The 23,675-nt window shown below is 34.2% G+C and overlaps 1 protein-coding gene across 1 annotated transcript in view; it reads left to right on the top strand.

Moving 5' to 3' along the window:
• Positions 1-23,675, top strand: part of SEC23A (SEC23 homolog A, COPII coat complex component) — a 69,772-nt gene that overhangs the window by 20,504 nt on the left and 25,593 nt on the right. The window contains exons 6-11 of the mRNA XM_007938591.1: positions 4,778-4,936; positions 8,659-8,774; positions 12,814-12,937; positions 14,489-14,569; positions 15,550-15,639; positions 16,823-16,929. Of these exons, the coding sequence (XP_007936782.1) occupies positions 4,778-4,936; positions 8,659-8,774; positions 12,814-12,937; positions 14,489-14,569; positions 15,550-15,639; positions 16,823-16,929 (677 nt within the window). The remainder of the gene's footprint in view (positions 1-4,777; positions 4,937-8,658; positions 8,775-12,813; positions 12,938-14,488; positions 14,570-15,549; positions 15,640-16,822; positions 16,930-23,675) is intronic.

Below are 23,675 nucleotides of genomic sequence, written 5' to 3'. Positions count from 1 at the left end.
TGACTGCTAACCAGAAGGCTGGCGGTTCAAACCCATCAGCCACTCCTCGGAAGGAAGACGCAGTCTACTTCCGTAGTGATACTGCCTAGGAAACCCAAGGAGGGGTCGCTATGAGTCGGGGCTGACTTGACGGCACATAACAACAACAACAGCAACAAAGTGACATGGTCATGTTTTGTTTTTTTATTTGAGGTTAAGTTGCTGACATGGTGTTCCCTACCCCTGAATATAATCAGTTATATTTCCTTCAAATTAGGATGTTGTTCTACATAACCATAATAAAACCAAAACCAAACCAACAGTCATCGAGTCGATTCCGACTCATAACAACCCTACAGTGCAGAGTAGAACTGTCCCATAGGGTTTCCAAGCCTGTAAATCTTTACGGAAGTAGACTGCTTCATCTTTTCTTCATGGAGTAGCTTGTGGGTTCGAACTGCTGACCTTTTGGTTAGCAGCCCAGTGCTTTAACCACCACACCACCAGAGCTCTTCATAACCACAGTAGAACTGTTAAAATCAGCATGTTAACACTGATACAGTAGTACATCTAATCCTCAGACCCCATCATTCAAGTTTTACCGGTTGTCCCAATAATTTGTTTTAATGAAATGATTTAGTTCACAGGCATACATTACAGCTAGTGGTTAAGTCTGTCTGGTCTATCTGGAACACTTCTTCAACCTTTTCTTGACTTTCATGATCTTGACATGTTGTGAGATTTGGATCAATTATTTTGTAAAATGTCCCTCATTTTGTGTTTTTCTGGCATGTCTTCATGATTAGATTCAAGTCTGTAACATTGGCAGGAATACAAAAGAAGTAATGTTGTGTTCTTGTTGCATCCTGTCATGTGATTTGTTCCATTACTGATATTTATTTTGTCACTTTGTTTAAGCCAGGTATCTCATTGTAAAATTATTCTTTTTTTCCCTCCTTTGTAATTAATAAGCATTATATGATGAGGATCTTTGAAACTATGTAAATCGTTTGATAAGGAAAAAAAGGATACTTTTCCTTATCAAACTTCCAATTTATTCATGTATTTATTACTATCCCTGTGAACTCATTGGTATCCTATTTGATTTAGTTACTAGGTTCCCTGGGTGGCACAGATGGGTAAGCACTGGACAGCTGAAAGGTTGGCAGTTTGAATCCCCCCAGAAGCTCCTCATAACACAGGCCTGGCAATCTATTTTGGAAAGGTCACAGCCTTGAAAACCCTAGGGAGCAGTTCTGCTCTGTACACATGGGGTTGCCATGAGACAGCATTGATTCAACAGCAACTAACAGCAACAAGGATCTGTTACTATTTATTTTTCTTTCAGCTTTTTTACTTTGACATAATTCCAAACTTAAGGTAAAGTTGCGAGAATGATTCAAAGAATACCTTTGCCCAGATTCCTCAAATGCTAACATTTTTCCGCATGTGCTATATCCTTTTATCTTGCTCTCCCTCCTTCCCTCTCCATCTCTTCTTCCACCTCATACATACACAGATGTTCTCCCACATACATGTGAAATATATATCACATGTATAAATATGTATATATATATTCCATGCACATACTTAAAACTTTATTAACATTAATCTAATGAGTACAGAATATGAAAGAGAAAAATATAACTTAAGCTAAGGAATGGCAAAAGCCTTAAGAATGAATGGGCTTACCAAGAACCAAATCTAATTAATGAAAAAAGAATCAAACCTAAACACAGTTTTAGTTTTAATATATATAAGTTTTAAAAAACTATTTGAGATTCAGTTACAAACATGTCTTTATTTTTAAAAACTTTTAAACATATACTAACTGTTCTTAATAACAACAACATTCTTTCGCAAAACCACGGTAAACAAAATCAGGAAATTAATACTGATATACTATTCTCAAATCTGCAAACTTTATTCAGATTTCACCAGTTTCCCATATAGTATCTTTTATAGGAAAAGAAATTCTGGATTATGCATTACATTAGTTTGTTGCGTGTTTCAAGGAGCTCTGGTGGTGTAGTGGATAAGGCATTTGGCTGCTAACCAGAAGGTCATTGGTTCAAACCCACCAGTTACTCCAAGAAAGGAAGATGGGGCGATCCACTTCTTTATGACTTCTTTAGTCTTTTAGACTTTGTTTAGTCTTTTTCTTTGTTTCTTTTGTTTTCTTTAATCTAGAATCGTTCATTGCTCTTTCTTTGTGTTTGACAACATTGATATTTTTTAAGAGTATAGACTAGTTATTTTGTAGACTGACTCTCAATTTGAGTTTGTCTGATGTTTCCCATGAGTAGATTTAGGTTATACACTATTGGCAAGAATATTATAAAATTGTTGTTGTATTCTACTTAGCACAACATATTAAGAAGCCTGTGATGTCATTGTGTTTCATTCTGATGATATGTTTTGATCTCTTGGTTGAGGTAGTTTCTGCCAAGTTTCTTTACTGTTTGTTTATTTATTTAATTCTGATTTGTGTGCAGGTTTACAGAGCAAATTCATTTTCCGCACAGCAGTTCATCCACATTTTGTTTCGTGATATTGACTGCAATTCTCCACAGTGTAACAGCTCTCTTCCCACTTTATTATCATCAAAGTTTATATCATACGTGTAGTTGTGGAGCTGTAAGGAACCTTGAAAAACTCTGTATTTTGCACAATGACTGCTTACAGAAATTGAAAATTAAATAGCATTTCTAATGTGATTCTAGAAATACATCTCATTGTGGAACAAATAAAGTGTGTACACATATATAGAGATGATAATTCTTTGTTATTACAGTTTTGCTGTTTGAAGAAGACTTTTTCATGTATCACAGTCCTGGAATACTTTTTAAACTTTTTTCTCCTTTTAAAATGTTGCCCTTTTGTTTCTTATACATGTTATGAGTTCTTGCAAATCCATTTTTTTTTAAAAATTATTATTTATTTATTTTTAATTTTATTTTGATGCAAATCCATTTTTTAAAATTTAAAAACATTTTGCCTTAATACTTGATTTGTAGTTTGGGTGGGTATAGAATTCTAGGTTCAAAATGATCTTCACCAGATCTTTAAGCTGTACTTCCCTTGTATTCTGACATACTGTTTATTGATGATAATTTGATATAGTTTCATTCTTGTTTCTTTTTAGGAAATTAATTTTCCCACTAGTCATTTTCAGACTGTTCTTCTTAACTTTATGTTGTTGTTATGTGCCTTTGAGTCAACCTGACTCATAGCGACTCCTCCTTGGGTTTCTGAGGCAGTATCACTACAGAAGTAGATTGCTCAACCTTCCTTTCGAGGAGTGGCTGGTGGGTTTGAACTGCCAGCCTTCTGGTTAGCAGTCAAGTGCCTGAATTCTGAAATTCCATTAGGCTGTGTTTAGGTTTGATTCTTTTTTTCATTAATTAGATTTGGTTCTTGGTAAGCCCATTCATTCTTAAGGCTTTTGCGATTCTTTAGCTTAAGGTATTTTTTTCTTTTTCATATTCTGTACTCATTAGATTAATGTTTGACATCATCTTTTTATATCCTTTTTTTTCCTCATATTTTGTTTCAGTATTGGGAAGATTTCCTCAACTTAATTTTCTGTATTTCTAATATTTGAGTTCGTGAGTAGTTCAGATGGCTAACTGCTAACTGAAAGGTTGGCAGTTCAAACCAACTCAGAAGTGCCTTGGAAGAAAGGTTGGGCAATCTGCTTCTGAGAGGTCAGAGCCTTGAAAACAGTATGGAGTACAGTTGTGCTCTGTACTGTTGGAGGTTGCCGTGAGTTGGAATCAACCCAGTGGCAGCTGGTTTGGTTTTAACTTGATCTTTAGCCATGCCTTTCATCTTACCCATTGAGGTTTTTTATTTTGGGAATATTTTAAATTCCAGAAATTCTTGAGAGTTGTTTGATTTGTTATTGTTTTATTTGTTATGATTTTAATGTGTTCTGTTCTGCATCTGTCAGCCTCCAATTCCTAAGCTAAGAAACTTCTCCAGGCCCACTTTTTACAGAGAGCACTTAGGAATTGCTGAGGGCAAGATACGTAGCTATTCACTACCATATCTGGAGACTGCAGTTCTTTGATTCATTGATATCTTTGTTAACTCTAAGTATGCAAATGTGGAACTTCTCAGTGTTCCCTTGGGAAGATCTGGTTTACCTTTGGTGTCTGGGATATGTTGTCAATCTAATCCAATCTGCTGGTTGAATTCCTCAAAATTTCTGATCTACTAATAGCACTCTTTCTTGCTTTTTTTTTTTTTTTAATTGTTATTAGATCTTTTCCTTCATTTTTTTTTTTTTTTTTTTTTTTTTTAAGAGTACTTATTCTCTCCACTGGGATTTTGGGAAGAAAGGGAGTAGATTGGAGTACTTAGTCCATCAGCTTGTACAGAAGTATAAAACATGCTTATGTGTTGAACATAAAAAGCAGAAACCAAAACAATAACAACAGAAGATGATGCCCTTTCTGTCTTCCTTTTCTGTCTTGTCTTCTCCAAATCTAGGATGAGTTAAGTGGAAGGAGAAATATCCTTGTTTATAGAGATCAGGTTTATAGATTATTTTAAAATTAGAAATGCACTTATTTAGAATAGGATTTCAAAAGAAACGTCCAAAATTTGTATCCTTGTTGTAAGTTTCATTTTGAATATTGGATTAGTTTCTTTCTTTTTTTTGGATTAGTTTGTTTCTTGGAAAATACATTCTTTCCTCTTTTCTGGAAAGAATATATCATAATTTATTAACAGAAATGTGCATTTATGTTTTCCTTTAAACTGTTTTTTTGATGAATCACTTTTTTTCCAATAGTGTACTTTTCCCAACACTGGTGCTCATATTATGATGTTCATTGGTGGTCCAGCTACTCAGGGGCCTGGAATGGTGGTTGGAGATGAATTGAAGATACCTATAAGATCATGGCATGACATTGAAAAGGACAATGCCAAATATGTTAAAAAGGCAACTAAGGTAATTTTTGTTTTCAAGTCTTTTTGCTTTTTAGAAATAAATACTCATTTGAAAGAAGAGGAAGAATATAATTATTTAATGACAGAAATAATGATACTCTGAAGTTTCATACCATAGCTGCTATTTATATTTGGAGAAATGTTCTTTCTTTTTTCTTGTAACTTAAATTACAATTTTTCTTGTTTTAAATATGTGAAAACTTAATAGAAGCACCAATAGGCATTTTTAAAAGATTATTCTTGAGGGAAACCTTGTGTACCTTTTTTGATGTTTATTTAAAGAATATCTTTCCCTTCTGAAAAAGTTTCTTATCAGAGACTCAGAAAGACAGTTACTGGAACTAATTGAAAGATTCAGCCTAGTGGCAGGATACAAGCTCATCATACAAAAATAAGTTGGATTCCTCTACACCAACAAAGAAATCTCTGAAAAGGAAATAAGGAAAGCAATACCATTTACAGTGGCTACCCAAAAGATAAAATACTTGGGACCAAATCTTGCCAGGGACACAAGACCTATACAAAGAAAACTACAAAACACTTATATAAGAAACTATAAAAGACCTATATAAATAGAAGAACATACCATGCTCATGGATGGGATGACTGAACATTGTGAAAATGTCAGTATCGCCCAAAGCAATCTATAGATTCAATGCAATCCTGATCTAGATTCTATCAGCATCCTTTAAGAACATGGAAAAACCAATCACTAGTTTTATGTGGAAAGGAAAATGACCTTGGATAAGCAATACACTACAGAAGAAGAACAAAGTAGAAGGTCTCATACTCCCAGATCTCAAAACCTTCTATACAGCCACAGTAGTCAAAACAGCCTGATATTGGTACAATGAGAGGCACAGACCAGTGGAATAGAAATGAGAACCCAGAAGTACATTCATCCACCTGTGGACAATTGATCTTTCATAAAGGGCCAAAATCCATTACGTAGGGGATAGAATCTTTCACAAATGGTGCTGACAAAGCTGGATATCCATTTGCAGAAAAATGAAACAAGATCTATACTTTGTACCATACATGAAAACAAACTCAATATGGATTAAAGACTTACATGTAAAATAAGATAAGCTAAATGACTGGTACCTTCTAAAAATAAAATTCTTATGTACATCAAAAGACTTCTCCAAGACAGTAGAGAACCTACAGATTGGGGAAAAAAAAATTGGCAATTACGTATCTGGAAAGGGACTTATCTCTAAAATTTATAGTAAACTCTCAACACCTCATCATCAAAAAGACAAACAGTCCAATTAAAAAAATGGGTAGAAGACATGAACAGAAACTTGACCAAAGAAGATAATCAGATGGCCAACAAACACATGAAGAAATGCTCACAATCTTTAGCCATTAGATAGATGCAAAATTGAAACAATGAGATATTTTCTCAGCCCAGCAATAACAGCAGAGTTCAAAAAGAAAGAAAATAACAAATGCTAGTGAGGATATGGAGAGATTGGGACTCTAATATGCTGCTGGGGAACTGTAAAATGGTACAACTACTGTGGAAATCAGTATGGGGATTCCTTAAAAAGTTGGAATTAGAAATACCATTTGATCCAGCAATTCTGTTACTAGATATATGTATATATATGTATGTATGCGCATATATATGCTAAAGAGGTGAAAGCCAGGACAAAAGCAGGTATATACATACCCATGTTCATTGCAGCACTATTCACAAGAGCAAAGAGATTGAAACAACCTAAGTGTCCATTAGCAGATGAATGGATAATTAAACTGTGATACATACACACAATGGAATATTATAAAAAGTCAAAGAAAGGTTTATACATGGAAGGAAACTTTCTTCGCTGGTTACCAGGGATGGGAAGGGAGAGGAAGGAAAATTGCTAGATAGGCAAAAGATAAGTATTGATTTGGGTAAGGGAAAGGCAATATGAAAGTGAGTGCCCGGCATTATAACACTAGGGAAGACATGGAGAGGTGCTCAAGAGGTACAGACAACAAAGGTAAACACTTTCGTATACACAATACTGCATTTTCAGTAATAACAAACATAAATCTACAGGTAGATACATAGGTAGACAGGCTAAATGATCAGGTATGGATAAGCAAAGGGAAATGTACCCATGACCATTTATAAGTTTGGCAGATGATATTTCTACATTCATATTTGTATGTGGCATAAGAATGTCTGTAATAGAGGTAATGGGTCCAAGTTATGATAACTTCTTAACCACAGCCAGATGCCTTGAGGGAGTGAGTTGTTGGGCCCATAAGCTGTGGACCATGTTCGTGGGGGACATCAAGCTCAATTGGCATAGCGTACTGCACAAAAACATTGTTCTACATCCTACTTTGGTTAGTAGTGACTAGGGTCTTTAAAGCTTGCAGGTGGCTATCTAAGATGTGACAGTGGGTCTCTCATCATCTGGAGCAAAGAAGAATGAAGAAAATCAAAGATGCATGGAAACAATTAGTCCAAGGGCCTAATGGACCATGCGAACCTTAGCCTATGTGACTCAGACCAGAAGAACTAGTTCCTGGCTTCCACTGTCAGTCACTTGGAAAGGAATCAGATTAGGAGATCCTGGATAGAGTAGGAAAAAAATGTGGAACAAAACTCAAAATCATATTAAAGACCAGGCTTACTGGTCTGATAGACACTGGTGAAACCCCTGAGACTATAGCCCTTAATGACCCTTTGGGCTTAGAATTGAACTCACATTGCTTCCAGCCTACAATTATACCAGGTAGGTACACTCCTTACAACAATCAACTGTGGGAGAGCAGAAGGACAGAATTTGCAAAGGGAGATAGCTCAGAGGTTAGGAATGCATGGGGAAGAAGAATACAGGGAAAAGAACCACAGAGAGGAAGTGAGAAGAGAGCTGTTACATTGTGGGGATTGCAGTCAGTGTCATGAAATGAAATGTGTATGAACTGTTGAATGGAAAACAAATTTGCTCTGTAAACTTTCATCCAAATCTGAATAAAAATGAAAAAAGATGTCCTTAACATTTCTGCTCGATGTGTATATTGTCCATAGCTTGCATAGTCCATCATATTCTCTTGAATTGTTTTCTTTGTAAATTCTCTTTTATTTTTGTTTTGTTGTACATTTCACAAATGTTGACTCTTGACTGTCCTATTAATTCTGCTTACTAATATTATTATTTTAATTCTCTGTAGTTCACAGTTTTTAAAATAGTTGTGCTGTATTGTACTTGTTTTTGGTGGTCATTATTTGTTAAATTTTTAAAAGTTTTAATGATAGATATTTTTCTATCACTACTAGTAGATAGTATTTCCTGCCAACTAATTTTTCTTGATAGGATCTTTAGATTTGCTCACTTAACTACTTTTTCATTGTCTATTTTCAGATGTTTTTATTACTTGGCTGTGGGTTTAACCAGGAAAGAGAGTTCTGTGTTGTTCTGTTTTATTTATACACCTGTAGCAAGGTGTTCAAACTCTACCTTTTTCATGTTTAGTTTAATTTAGGGGTTTATCTGTTAGAAAGAATGGCTTATAAAGAAAAGACTGTGAGAATATTAGCCCTAACAGAAGTTAATGCCATTTTATTAGATACAACAGAAAGTTAAATGAGAACAAGTCATATGTAAATTAGTGGGTTTTTTTTTTTCATTCTCCTTAGATAATTTTGATATGTTAATGGAAAAAAGATTTATAGAATGGTTAAATTTGTGTGTTACTTTAATTTTTAAAAATCTTTTTTAGCATTTTGAAGCGTTGGCTAACAGGGCTGCTACATCTGGTCATGTTATTGACATCTATGCATGTGCATTAGATCAGACAGGCCTGCTGGAGATGAAATGCTGTCCTAACCTAACTGGGTATGTATTTAAATTTCACAGTTGTAAACCACTTAGCAACAATACTAACAGGTTTTTTTTTTTTTTGGGAAAAATCAGTCATCATCTTACTACTTCAAAGCAACAACTATTACCAGTTTTTGATGTTATTTTCAGTAGAGCTCACTTTAAAAAATTTCCTAAAAGACTAAATTCATTTGTAAAGATCATTTTACTATCCTGCAGTAACTATTTTGTTTTATTTTTTAGGAATTTTATTGAGATATCAGTCATATACCATAAATTTACCCATTTAAATTATATAGTTCAGTAATTTTTTAATATAGTCACAGTTTGAGCAGCCATTGCAAATTTTTTTTATTTATTTTGCTATTGCTGATGAGAACATACACATCAAAACATACACCAATTCAACAGTTTTTGCATGTACCATTTAGTGACATTGATTACATTCTTTGAATTGTACAGCCATTCTCACCCACCTTTTCTGAGTTGTTCCTCTTCGATTAATATAAATTCCCTGCCCCCTAAAGTTCCTGTCTAATCTTTTGAGTTGCTGTTAATCAGCTTGATCTCATATAGACAGTTTTGTTTTTCCCCCAAATCTTTCCTTTTAATAGGTACTTTTTTTTTTTTTCTTTAAAGAATTTTTATTTTTGCAGTGTTTCCTATCCTCTCCTTCCACCCCTGGTAACTAACAAAGTTTCCTTCCATATAGAAGGAACTTTGACTAAAAAGTCAACTTTCCTTGACTTTACAATAATGAACTAATACAATATTTGTCCTTCTGTGATTGACTCATTTCACTCAGCATAATATCCTCCAAGTTCATGCATGTTATGTGGTGTTCTGTAGATTCTACATTATTCTTCAGCATTGCATTCCATTGTGTGTATGTACCATAGTTTGGTTATCTATTCTTCTGTTGATGGGCACCTAGGTTGTTTGCATCTTTTTGCTATTGTAAATAGTGCTACAGTGAACATGGATGTGCATATATCTATTCTTGTGTTGGCTTTCACTTCTTTAGGATATATACAAGTAATTGGATTGCTGGATCAAATGGTATTTATAATTCAAAAATATTTTTTTACATTTTTTATTGTGATTTGGGTGAAAGTTTACAGAGCAAGTTCACTTTCCATACGCAGCTCATGTACCTTTTGTCTCATGACATTAACTGCAATTTCTCTAAATTTGCCCCTAGTTTTTTCTTGATGAACTTTATAGTTTTAGGTTTCACATATCCTAAACTCCATCTGGATGGATCTCCAGATCTATTTGCAGTTAGTTTTTGTATATGGTGTGAGGTACAAATCTTGGTTCATTTTTCTGCAAATGGATATCCAGTTTTGCCAGCACCATTTATCAAAGATACCATCTCTTCCCCATTTAATGGATTTCAGCCTTCTGTCAAAAATCAGCTGACCATAGGTTGATGGATCTATTTCTGGGTTCTCAGTCCTGTTCCACTGGTCTGTGTGTCTGTTGTTGTACCAATACTAGGCTGTTTTGACTACTGTGGCTGTATAGTAGGTTTTGAGATCCAGCAATGTGAGATCTCCTACTTTGCTTTTGTTCTTCAATAGTGCTTTGCTTATCTGAGGTCTCTTTCTTTTCCATATAAAATTAGTAATTGGTTTACCGTACCCTTAAAGGATGTTGATAGGATCTGGATTGTGATTGCATTGAATGTGTAGATTGCTTTGGGTAGTATTGACATTTTTACAATGTTCAGTCATCCTATCTATTAGCATGGTATGTTCTTCCATTTTTGTAGATCTTTTATAGTTTCTTGAAGTAGCATTTTGTAGTTTTCTTCGTACAGGTCTTTTGTGTCCCTGGTGAGATTTATTCCCAAGTATTTTATTGTTTTGGTAGCTATTGAAAGTGGTATTGATTTCCTTTTCAGCAGTCTTTTTGCTGGTGTAGAGGAATCCAACTGATTTTTGTATGTTGATCTTGTGTCCCGCCACTATACTAAATCTCTCAATTAGTTCCAGTAATTTTTTGCTAAGTCTCTTTGATTTTCTATGTATAGGATCATTTCATCAGCAAATAGGGATAGTTTTACTTCTTCCTTACCAGTTTAGGTGCCTTTGATTTCCCATTGTTGCCTTATTGGCCCTGGCTAGGACTTCAAATACAGTGTTGAATAGAAGTGGTGATAGAGGGCATCCATGGCTGGTTCCTGTCTGTAAGGGTTTCAGTCTTTCTACCTTGGGAATAATGTTGGCTGTTGGTTTTGCATCTATGCCCTTTATTATGTTGAGGAATTTCCCTTATATTCCTATTTTGTTGAGAGTTTTGATCAGGAATGGGTGGTGGATTTTATCAAATGACTTTTCTGCATTGATTGATATGATCATGTGGTTCTTTTCCTTTGTTTTATTTATATGGATGACATTGATTGTTTTTCTAATGTTGAACCATCCTTGTATACCTGGTATGAACCCCACTTGCTCATCATGTATAATTTTTTTGATATGTTGTTGTAGTCTGTTGGGTAGGATTTTGTGGAAGATCTTTATCTGTATTCATGAGGGATTTGGTCGTAGTTATCATTTTTAGTGATGTGTGTGCCTGGCTTTGGTGTCAAGGTTATGCTTGCTTCATAAAATGAATTTTGGAGGATTCCATCCTTTTCTATGTTCTGGAATAGTTTGAGTAGGATTGGTGTCAGTTTTTCTCTGAATGTTTGGTAGAATTCTCCAATGGAACCGTCTGGGCCAGGGATTTTTTTTTTGTTTGTAATTGTTTTATGACCTGTTCAAGTCATATAGACAGCTCTTAAAAGAGCATGAAACTCTATTGTTTGATTTTAAGAAATCAGGGGATATTTTTAGTTTAAAGATGAACTCAGAACAGTAGTTTCCTGTGTTCTTGCAGCCTCCATGGCTCTAAGAAGTATGGAATATGTGACAATTTGAAGTTCTCTCTGTGTTTCTCTCTTTTGATCAGAATTCTTCCATGGAGTCTTTGATCAAAATGTTCAGTAATGGTAGCTGACACCATCCACTTCTGATCTCATGGGAAAGGAGGTGTTGATTATGGAGGCAGTTATCTACACATTCCATATCCTCCTCCTATTCCTCACTTTCCTTGTTCCCCTGTTGTTCTAGGTGAATAGAGACCACTTGTCATAACTACAAGTTAATTTTATTTAGTACATTTCCATTATAAGAAATTCTGTACCTGTTAGCAATCACTACTCACTCCTCCCTTCCTCTCTTCCTTGCACTACAGCCCTAAGCATTTACTAATCTGCTTTCTGTCTAGATATGCCTGTTCTTGACATTTCACATAAATGGAATCATATAATATTTGTCTTTTGTGATTAACTTCTTTCATTCAATGTAATGTTTCCAGGCTTCATTGATGTTGTAGGATGTACTAGTATTTAACTTCTTTTTGTAGCTTTATAAAAAACAAGCAAATGGTCCAACTTCATTTAATAACATTCCATTGTATGGCTAACACTACTTTTTGTTTTATTCATTCATTATTTTATGACGTTTATGTTTTCACTTTTTGGCTATTACGAATAATACTACATTGAACATTTATGTGCAGGTTTTAGTGTGAATATATGTTTTTGTTTCTTATAGGTAAATATCTAGGAGAGAAAACCTTAGTTTTTGCTCTTAAGGCCTTCAGATGAGGCTCTCTCATATTACTGAAGAAACTGTCCTTTACTTAAAGCCAACTTAATCAATCTTCAAAATACCTTCACAGTCACATCTAGACTAGTGTTTGACCTATCAACTAGGCACTGTAGCCTGTCATGTTGACACATAAAATTAACCATCATACACTGTAATTCAGTTTTTATATTTTGAAGATTTTTATCTTCTTTCAAATAACTCTTTATTTGAATGATACTTATATTCTTATTTGTTGAGTAGTTATTAAGAAACCTCTCTTTTAGGGAAGTGTATTAAAACAGAAGCAAGCAATTCAACTTTGATTTTAACATCTTTAAAATTTGTTGGTAGCTTTTACTTTCCTGGTTTTAGCACATGTACTTGTGTCACCGATGTTTTTTGTTCTTTCCATGTAGAGGATACATGGTAATGGGAGATTCTTTCAACACCTCCTTATTTAAGCAAACTTTCCAGAGAGTCTTTACCAAAGATATGCACGGACAGTTTAAAATGGGCTTTGGTGGTACATTAGAAATAAAGGTAAGAATCAAAACTTGACATCTGTAGTATGCTGTCAAGAGAGAAAATTGTGGGCATGACCATAATATTAATGCATTATTAATCACATTCAGTATATATTTTTAAAATGGTGGTTATTTTATGTTGAAACCCAGAGTTAGAGATTTTATTCACTAGAAATTTGTGTCATCATTAAATGTACAGGTAAAGGTTATATGTATTTCTAAAAATTGTTAGCAAAGAAGACATACAGGTAAAAATTTCTTGAACTATATATTTTTCCTTTGTATAGGGCTTAATTTTAAGTCTTTTTTATCTTTTTTTAATGCTGAATTTATCTTAATGCTATTTTTATTCTTAATGGCAGGAATTGGTATCTAACTTAAGATGAACTTGTTTTATGCCATTTGGATAACAAGTAATTATTTTATGGTTGGTCATTTGTTGACATACAGTTGGGGCATTGATTTCATAAAAGGTTTACTGTTAATTACAAATGGGTTGCCTTGAGTCAGAATTGGCTGAATGTCAACTAACAACAATTATACATTGACTTTGATTTTTCATTGAATGTGTTCTATTAGCCTTGTTCATTTTATTGAATATGTTCAGTGTTATGTTAGGAGATCATACAGATTTCAAGGGACATCGCAGGCTTGGGTCTTGTGCTTGAAAAAGTTAGTCTTGATAAAAAGACAAGTTAACACATGAAGGAGTGAAATAGATTAAAAAAATGCTGTACAGATTAGGAGAAGAAAGATGAATGTGGACGGGAGAAATAGTTTATCGTAGCGGAAGTATGACTTTACTTGGGTTTCAAAAGATGGCAGAATTTAAGTTGGTTGAGGAGAATGCATTTCATCCGGGAATCCAGCATAAATGCTGAGACAGAGAGGTGAGAGTAGTATGTTGGGAAAACTGCTTTATGAGAGTGGTTGGTTTCTATTGGAATGTGAATGGAATAGCTTTATCTGGTTTGGATGTAGTTTGGAGCTGCATGTACAGACAGAGGAAGCCATTGTAGGTTAATGGAGACCACTATTTTGGGTAGGATTAGTATGAGAGTGATATTCAGCATTGGTCAGAAGGGAAAAAATCTGAGTAAGAAAACTGTGGTTGGCTTTCTGATTTTTTTAGAAAGTAATCATAGCTTAAATTTTGGTCACAGTGGAAATTGGAAAGAGACTAATCTTGGTGACAGATTTTCTATGACAAGAAAATAGGAGATAACATCTTAAGTGTTTGGATTAGGACATGTAAATTTTGGGTATGGTATGAGTTTGAATTCAGGGTAAGCTTCCAAATAGAGATCTCCTATGGGCAGTTGGAAATACAAGATTAAAATCAGGTCAGAGCTAGATTTTAAATTGGAGAGTTATGAGCATAGAGTCCTCATTGATTAATTTTTTTTAAACATTAGGGTATATATTTTAATAGACTATTTTTTAGAGCAGTTACAAGTTGATGGTGAAATTGTGGAGAAAGTACAGAGTTGCTATATTTGTTCTCCTCTCCCTAATCTTTGAGCTTATCTTTGCGCAAACTAAAGCCTATTATTTTCTTATTTTATAGACCTCAAGGGAAATAAAGATTTCAGGAGCTATTGGACCCTGTGTATCTCTCAATTCTAAAGGACCTTGTGTGTCTGAAAATGTAAGTTACCCTTTATTTCAGTTGGAAAACACAATTATTTCTCAGGGCAAAAGCAAAAGAGACCCCTATAGCATTGTTTTCAAAATTAATATCTGGGCTTTTTCATTAGAGTATGGTTTAGCTTCCAGTGGTGTAAATCTATTTGTAGTTTCTCTTTCCTTGAACCTTTGTTTCTCATCCACTTCTAAATTAAAACATTTTTTCTACTCTCTCCAGTCTTCTAATTTTGTGCTTAAGTTATTTTCAGTTTGGCCCCCCCCCCCAAAAAAATGAGTTGGAAATTTACAGAATTGTGGAAGTCAGAATTAATTCTGAATTTGTTCATGGAATTTCCAACAAAGTAGCCAAATTAGCCAGATTTCAGTTTTAATTTTCCTTTTTTTTTTAAATTCCTTTCTGCTGGAAGTACATTACACATTAAAATTGTAGAATCATGTAGCTGTAAGGAGGATAGTGGGACACAGATACACAGTATGGGTGATTAGGTTTAGAAATGACAAAAAGTTCAAAAATTAATTCATAAGTTTATATAGTGAAGATCTATATCTAAATTTTCCTAAGAGTTGAACTACTTAAGTTCACAATTCTGATCCAGAGACCTTTTATTCATAAGTACATGTATTATGTGTTAAATCAGTATTTCTTTGCACAGATCAAATAGTTGGATGGAAGGATAATGTTAGTTGTAATTATTTCATTAAATGATGTATACTTTTAAAGTCTTATAACAAGAACTCGTATCAATAGTTTCATAATTTACTTAGCAAGAATTTGAATTATTTCATAATTTTATGTTAAAAATTGGTTAATTTTATTTCATTATGTGCTTATATGGTTAAAAAATCTTAAACTTTCAATATTTGTTGAATAAGCTAGAAACTGGAAATAGATTTTTATTTTAGTTTTTTTTTCTTTTCTAGATTTACACATAGTAATATTTGTATTCTCTATTTTAAACATACTGTATCTTACTCTTACAGGAAATAGGAACAGGTGGTACTTGTCAGTGGAAGATATGTGGACTCAGTCCCACTACAACCTTAGCTGTGTATTTTGAGGTTGTCAATCAGGTATGTTATCCTGTATTTGAGTATCGAATAGTATTTTTGAGTAAGTACCTAACTTAGGCTATGAAAATTTCATATTCTTTTCTGTTGGTAAATATGATCCAAAGTTTATCATTGTGTTTTGAAGTTCTCATTTGTTATTTTCTATTTCTCAGGGCTAAATTCTGTAGTGAGAAGGACATACTGTAATAGAAAAAGTTGTCAAGGAAACCTGCAGTGTCCAACCTTGGACCACCCAATGTTCAACTGCAATTTTTCTTTTCTTTTTTTAAATAAAATGGAGCCATAAATAAAATTCTTTTTCAGATTAGTTATCTAACTTTTCCTTCTAGATATATCAAGGTATATAATGATATATAAGTATTCCTATAAGAAAGTTTAATATATCCAATCTATAAAAAAGATTAGAAAATCATCATATTTGGAAAGTTTTATTTTTCCTGCTACAGGAAGAAATGAACACATTAAAGATTGATACAATTTATAAACTACTTAAATACCAATAGTTATTAGGCATAAAATGAACCACAGAATACTAATAGGCTTTCCAAGGCAGATACAAGATTTTTCTTTAAAAAAACAATCTAAGTTTGTAACATAGTGACTCATATTGACATAGAAGAAAGCTAGAATGTCTCTTGTTAAGGAATGTGAGGATAAGTTTCCTATTGACTGTTGTTGTTATGTGCTGTTGAGTCGGACCCGACTCCTATTGACTACTTGCTGTTTTTTTTCTGAGTATCATGTATTACTGTTAACTTTTGCCATTAATTGTGTTGGTCATCTATTCATCATGTGATTATTCTCTAAAAAGTTGTTCTTTCATCTTTTAGACTTAGGGAAAGGTGGACCTAATTCAGTCTCTCTTTTTGCAATTACTACTAGGCCTAAATTGCCTCACTTAGGTTTTTCCTTGTCTGATAATTTCTTTATACTTCTCCCTTCACTTTGTTCTTCCATGTCCTCTGTTTGAACTATAGTTCCCTGGCTGGGTCATTTTTCTCATCCTTCATCACTTGTCTCCTATCTCAAATCTGCTTTTTCACTTTTATGTGGTAAATCACAACTATTTTGTATGCACTAGAATCACATAGCCTTCAAATTGATTTAGAGTGAATAGTGTTAGGATGATATGACAACAGTTCAATACATTTTGCTAGATTATTACTCCTTTAATTTTGTACAGCATAATGCTCCGATTCCTCAAGGAGGACGTGGTGCAATCCAATTTGTGACTCAGTATCAGCATTCAAGTGGGCAGAGACGTATCCGAGTGACCACTATTGCTAGGAAGTAAGTTGTATTTCTTAGAGGTTAATTTACATATTTAAACTATTCTGGGTAGTGCTTTCAAACTGGGTTTCTATATTAGGTGACATGTATGACTAGAGAATGAACATTTGGGACTATTAGCATTTTGTTTCCTTCTAAATCAACTTACATATTTTCTAGAATAGTCATTGTTAAGAACTTTGAACTCTGAGAACAATTAAAAAAGTAAGTACCCTTGAAACATACTCTTCAAAATATTCTCTTTACCCCATTCCCTTGAGAGGAAAAAAACCCAAAAAAATACACCTTTTCCTGTAATAGGCAATAGTAATATGTATATGATGCATTATATATGTGTGTAGGTGTATAAATAACATGGTTATTACTAATGTTAATTTCAACCAATGATAAAGTTCTTAGCTACTTTTATCCTTGTTTTTTTCATGTATTAATTGTTACTTACTTCACTTATCTACTGCTTTCAAGCCGATTCAGACTTACAGTTACCCGACAGGACAGGGTAGAACTGTCCCAAGGCTGTAAATCTTTATGTGTGCAGACTAGTACATTTTTCTCCCATGGAGTGGCTGGTGTGTTTGAACCACCAACCTGTGGGTTAGCAGCTGAGTGCTTCACCATTGTGATACCAGGATGCCTATTTAATTCACTTAACAAGTCTTTATTTATCTTTTGCTTTGTGGTTTGGGTGCTGTTGGTAGGAGGAGTGAATGCAAAAGACTTAAGCATACTTGGTTGGCTATATAATGGTATGGTTATAGTCTTTCTTAAATTATCGATGATGAAGGGCTTTTTTTTTTTAAATACAATACTTTTACTATATACTTTTTTTTAAAAAAATTTATTTTTGTTGATAGTATACACAGCAAAACATATACCAGTTTACCAATTTGCACCAGTTTCCATGTGTTCAATTTAGTGAGATTAGTTAGATTCTTCCAGTTACATAACCATTCTCATCCTCCTTTTCTGAGTTGTTCCTCTCCGATTATTATAGTCACTGCGCTCTAGGTTTTGTACCTAGTCTTTTGAGTTTTTGTTGTCAATTTGATCCCATATAGATAGATATTAAAACACTATTAATTCTCTAGGGAGACATTCTTTACTAGTTAAGCTAAACTATTTGGCTAAGAAAACCAAGGAATAATTTTGGTTTAAGGTTTAAAGATTATCTGAGAGCAATGCTTTGAGGGTTTATCCAGCCTCCATAGCTCCAGGAAGTCTGGATTCCATGAAGATTTGAAATTCTGTTCTCCATTTTCCCCCTTTTGATTAGGATTCTTTTATAGAATCTTTGATCAAAATGTTCACTAATGGTAGCTTGGCACCATCCACTGTTTCTCATCTCATGACAGAGGATGCAGCTGTTTGTGGAGGTAGTTGACCACACATCTGTTTCTTCTTCCTTGTCCTGACTCTCCTTTTTCCTCTGTTGCTGTAGGTGAATAGATACCAATTGTACTTTGGATGGCCACTTGGAAGCTTTTAAGACCCCAGGCACTGTGCAGTTATACACAGTACTTTTAATAAGTGCAATAAAAATGAAATACAAAGAAAACAAAAATTTAAAAAGCCATACAAAATATAAGTCCCTTTTTTATTATTATTAGAGTCATCAGACATAAAACTAGCTTTGTCATATTATTAAATAAAGTTTCTAAACATTTATTCTCAGTTTCTTTTCCTCCTGGTAAACTGACCTGGATCACTACCACACTTTGACTAGTATTAGTAGAGACCATAGAACGTAAAGTTACAGGGTAGTGTTTGGGTAACATAATCATGTCCTAGATTTGTTGATATAGGTTGTCTGCAAAAAAGATTAGGAACAACAGATGCCTTTTCTTACTTATATCTGTATAATAGATTCTTATGTGTTCTTTGCACAGCATTTAAGGACTGATGAGTTGTATTGCATTGAGTACTTCTGTTTTTATTAAGAATAAATTATTTCTTTGTACACCTGTAAAAAGTGGAATTGTCAGAAATTGTGTGATAGATACAGTTATAGCAATGGCAGAAAAAAAAGGTAGCTGCTGAGGCTGCTTATCTACAACCAAAATCCTCATAGGATTTGGTTTCTTGGTTTGACAGTTTAGGAGCATGGTTTCATGAGACACCCAAGTTTCTTGGCCTAAATAACATGGTAGTGTTTCTTTTCTAGCTCATAGTTTATTGCATAGTGCCTGGGGTCTTAAGAGCTTACAAGTGGCCATCCAAGGCCATCCAAGTGGCAGTTGGTCTCTTCTTCTGCAGTAAAAGAAGGAGAGTCAGGAATAGGAGGACGATGTGGAGTATGTGGCTGATTGCTTCCATGAACAACTGCCTCCTTTGCCATGAGACCAGAACTGGGTGATGCTTGGCTACCATTAGTGAACATCTTGATCAAGTGTTCTATTGGGGAATCCTCATCAAAAGAGGGGAAATGCAGAACAGAATTGTAAATTCTCATGGACTCCAGACTCTGGAGCCATGGAGGCTGAATGAACCACTGAAACTATTGCCCTGAGATAATCTTTAAACCTTAAGTGAAAAATATCCCCTGAAGTCTTCTTAAAATCAAGCAGTAGTTTAACTGAAATAGTAAAAAAAGTATTTCCCTTGAGCATTATGCTCTCTTAAGAACTATCTATATGGGATCAAACTGACAACAGCAACTCAAAAGATTAGATGGGAACTTTAGGGGGCAGTGAATTTATATAAATAGGGGCAGAACAACTCAGAAAAGGAGGGTGAGGATGGTTGTACAACTCAAAGAATATAATCATTGTCACTAACTGGTTCATTTGGAAAATGTTGAATCAGTGTTTGTTTTGTGTATATTCTGAACAACAACAAAATAAAATTAATTAAAAAAAAATTATTTGTCAGCTACTGTAATTCCCCTGTGCAGGTAAGTGTTCGTGAAGTGTAAAACAAAAAGAAGATAATTGTGGAATGAAGTTAGGCAATAAGAACCTTATTTCTGTTTGTCTTAGACTTGATTGTCCAAGGAAAAGTGCTGATTGTTATAAACTTAACTGTGTATAGGCATGACTTAGGCATCTGTAGCTCTCAATTTTTTAACTGTTTCTCAATCTGGCTTCATCCTGAAAACCATTAGACTATTTGGATAAATGATAAACATGGACCTGTTGTTTGAACTGCATGCTAATTGTGTTGGATCTTTTACTTACCAGAGAGAGTGTACATAGAAGCAAATTGCATCTTAGTCTGTTGCCTTGTCTTTGTCTTTACATCCTAGACTGATGTCAAGGGAATACATTTTTATTTGATGAAAGAAATATTTCTAAAAATTCCCTTAGATTTGTTTAGATTTCAAGATGTTATTATTTGTTGGTATGTACTGTTGAGTTGTCTCTGACTCATAGGACCTTATGTATAACAGAATGAAACACTGTCTGGTTCTATGCTAGCCTCATGATCCCTACTACTGAGCCCATAGCTGCAGCTGCTGTGTCAGTCCATCTTGTTGAGCGCCTTCCCCTTTTTCATTGACCCTCTACTTACCAAGCATGACATCCTTCTCCCGAGAATGGTCCCTTCTAACAACATGACCAAAGTAGGTGAGATGAAGTCTGGCCATTCTTGCTTCCAGGGAGCATTCCAGCTGCACTTCTTCCAGGATAAATTTGTTAGTTCTTTTAGCAGTCCATGGTACTTTCAGCATTCTTTGCCAACACCACAACTCAAGAGTATCAATTCTTGGGTCTTCCTTATTCATTGTTCAGCTCTCACATGCATATGAGGCAATTGAAAATACCATGGCTTGGGTTAGGCACATCTTAGTCTTCAAGGAGATATTTTTGCTCTTCAGTGCTTGAAAGATGTCTTTTGCAACAGATTTGCCCAATGCAATATGTCTTTTGATGTCTTGACTGCTGCTTCCATTGGCGTTGATTATAGAACCAAGTAATATGAAGTCTTTGACAACTTCAGTCTTTTCTTCATCTATCATGATGCTGCTTATTGGTCCAGTTGTGAGTATTTTTGTTTTCTTTATATTGAGATGTAATCCATACTGCAGACTGTAGTCATCATTAAGTACTCCAAGTTGTTCTCACTTTCAGCAAGCACAGTTGTGTCATCTGCATATCTCAGATTGTTAATGGTTCTGCTTCCGATCCTGATGCCACATTATTCTTCATATAGTCCAGCTTCTCTGATTATTTGCTCAGCATGCAGATTGAATAAATGATGAAAGGATACACCTTGACATACTCCTTTCCTGATTTTAAACCATGCCCTTGTTCTGTTTGAATGATAGCCTCCTGGTCTATGTATAGGCTCCTCACGAGTACAATTAAGTATTCTGGAATTTCTGTTCTTAATGTTATCCACAATTTGTTATGATCCACACGATCAAATGCCTTTGCATAGTCAATAAAACGCAAGTAAACATCTTTCTGGTATTATTTGCTTTCAGCCAAGATCCATCTGACATTTGGTATGATATCCCTTGCTCCACATACACTTCTGAATCCAACTTGCATTTCTGGAAGTTCTCTGTCAATATACTGCTGCAACGTTTTTGAATTATCTTCAGTAAGATTTTACTTGCATGTGGTATCAATGATATTGTTTGATAATTTCCACATTCTGTGGGATCAGCTTTCTTTGGCATGGGTACAGACATGGATCTTTACCAGTCAGTTGGTCAGGTAGCTCTCTTCCATATCTCTTGGCATAGCCAAATGAGTGCCTCCGGCACAGCATCTGTTTGTTGAAACATCTCAATGGGTATTCCTTCAATTCCCGGAGCCTTGTTTTTCACCAGTTCCTTCAGTGCAGCTTCAACTTCTTCCTTCAGTACCATTGGTTCTGGATCATATGTCACCTCCTAAAATGGATAATCATCTACCAATTCTTTTTGGTATAGTGACTCTGTGTATTCCATCCATCTTCTTTTGATGTTTCCTGCATCATTCAACATATTGCCCATGGAATCATTCAGTATTGCAATTCAAGGCTTAAATTTTTTCCTCAGTTCTTTCAGCTTGACAAATGCAGAGTGTGTTCTTCAGATTTCAGGATAGAAACTTGGAAATACTGAATTTTGGCTAACTTGTCAGTTTTTAAATGCTCTTTTCAACACACACACTCACATACATATGCAACTTATGCTGGACTCTTAACATGTTTGCTTAAAGAAACAATTGGACATACTAAATGGATGGTCATTTATGATACCATTGGTTTGGATCTTCCAAAAATGTCTTGAAAGGCAAAGAAGGTCTGGATAATGGTTCCAGAATCAAAGAGACTAAAGATACATGGCAACTAATGAGTGATCCTGGATAAAATCCTACATCAGAAAAATAACTTTGTATAAAAGACATTATTGAGACAAATGGGGGAATTTGAAAATGGACTATGTATAGGATAATAGTAGTATATCAGTTTTAAATTTCTTGAATTTAATGATTAAGGTTAATAAGAGAATTTCCTTGTTCTTAGGAGAGATATATGACATATTTAGGGGATAAGGTCATGTTATCTGCAGTTTACTCTGAAATAGTTTAGTAAAAGAAAAATGTATTTGTAAGAAGAAAGAGTGAATGATATAGCAAATGTGTTAAAGTGTTGGTGAATCTAGGTGATGGGTATATAGTAGTTTATTTACTCTTTTTGTAGGTTTTGTGTTTGAATGTTTTTGAAATAAAATATTTAAAATATCTTGATCTTTCAGAAGGAAAGAAACTTTCATGGGCTTATATATTTTCAATTTGTATGGAATTTATGAAGCTGTTTATAGTGATATATTTAATGTGTGATGTGGTGGCATTTGTAGTAATATCTCACTAAAGCACTCATATTTCCTAATTTATCTGGACTATTTTCAATAATCATGGCTTATTGTTTTATTTATGAGGAATGTGACTTTAGGGGTCTACTAGAAATCAATGTATTTATTAAGTGAATAAACTCCAAACTTGCTGCCATTGAGTTGATTCTGACTCATAGGGATGCCCACTGGATTTCCAAGGCTATAAATCTTTAAGGAAGCATACTGCCTCATCTTTCTTCCAGGAACGGCTGGTAGGTTCGAACCACGAACCTTTTGGTTAGCAGCCAAATGCCTTAACTACTATACCACCAGAGCCCCTTTAAGTGAATTAGCCATATGAAAATAAAGTAGGACTCAGGTTCCTGAGAAGATAATCAAAAGTTACGGTATTTTTCATATAAAAAAGATAACTTTGATCTGAAAAGTTTAGTTTAAAATTGGTTATAGAATCACAGTGAGGGCACATTGCAAACATAGAAAAAAGATTTTGCAATGTGAGGAAGCCCTTAAAACTTGGCTTTAAGATTATGAATTTTAAAATAGATTTTAACTTAAAACTAAACAAGTTCTTCTTGCTAAATTTACATGTGTGTTTACTTGCTAATATTTCTACTAATGAACCATTATATTTTCAAAAGGAAAATAAATGTCACTTGTATGTTTCATTTTAAAGTGAGTGAACATCATGCTCATCCAAGTTGGGAAAATACTGATTTAGACAATTTTTTATTTTCATTTCTTTATTTTTTAATTAAATGTTAAATAATTAATACTTAAACCAAGCTATTAGTATAATTCATAAGCCTTCAAGTTACATTAAACAGTTTTTTCAAAATTACCAGTCTTTTATCCATTTCATTCTTTTCTGCCTCTTGCCATTTCCCTAGACTTAGTGGGATAACTCATCAGCCATCTGGAAAATATTTTTGAAAAATTGGCTATTAAAAGAAAATTAAGAATA

The sequence above is a fragment of the Orycteropus afer genome, unplaced genomic scaffold, assembly GCF_000298275.1.
Source record: "Orycteropus afer afer isolate SDZICR_OR568_19922 unplaced genomic scaffold, OryAfe1.0 scaffold00051, whole genome shotgun sequence".
In the NCBI taxonomy this organism is placed as follows: domain Eukaryota; kingdom Metazoa; phylum Chordata; class Mammalia; order Tubulidentata; family Orycteropodidae; genus Orycteropus; species Orycteropus afer.
Note: the sequence above shows the minus strand (reverse complement) of the source record. Positions and strands in the feature narration are given on the sequence as shown.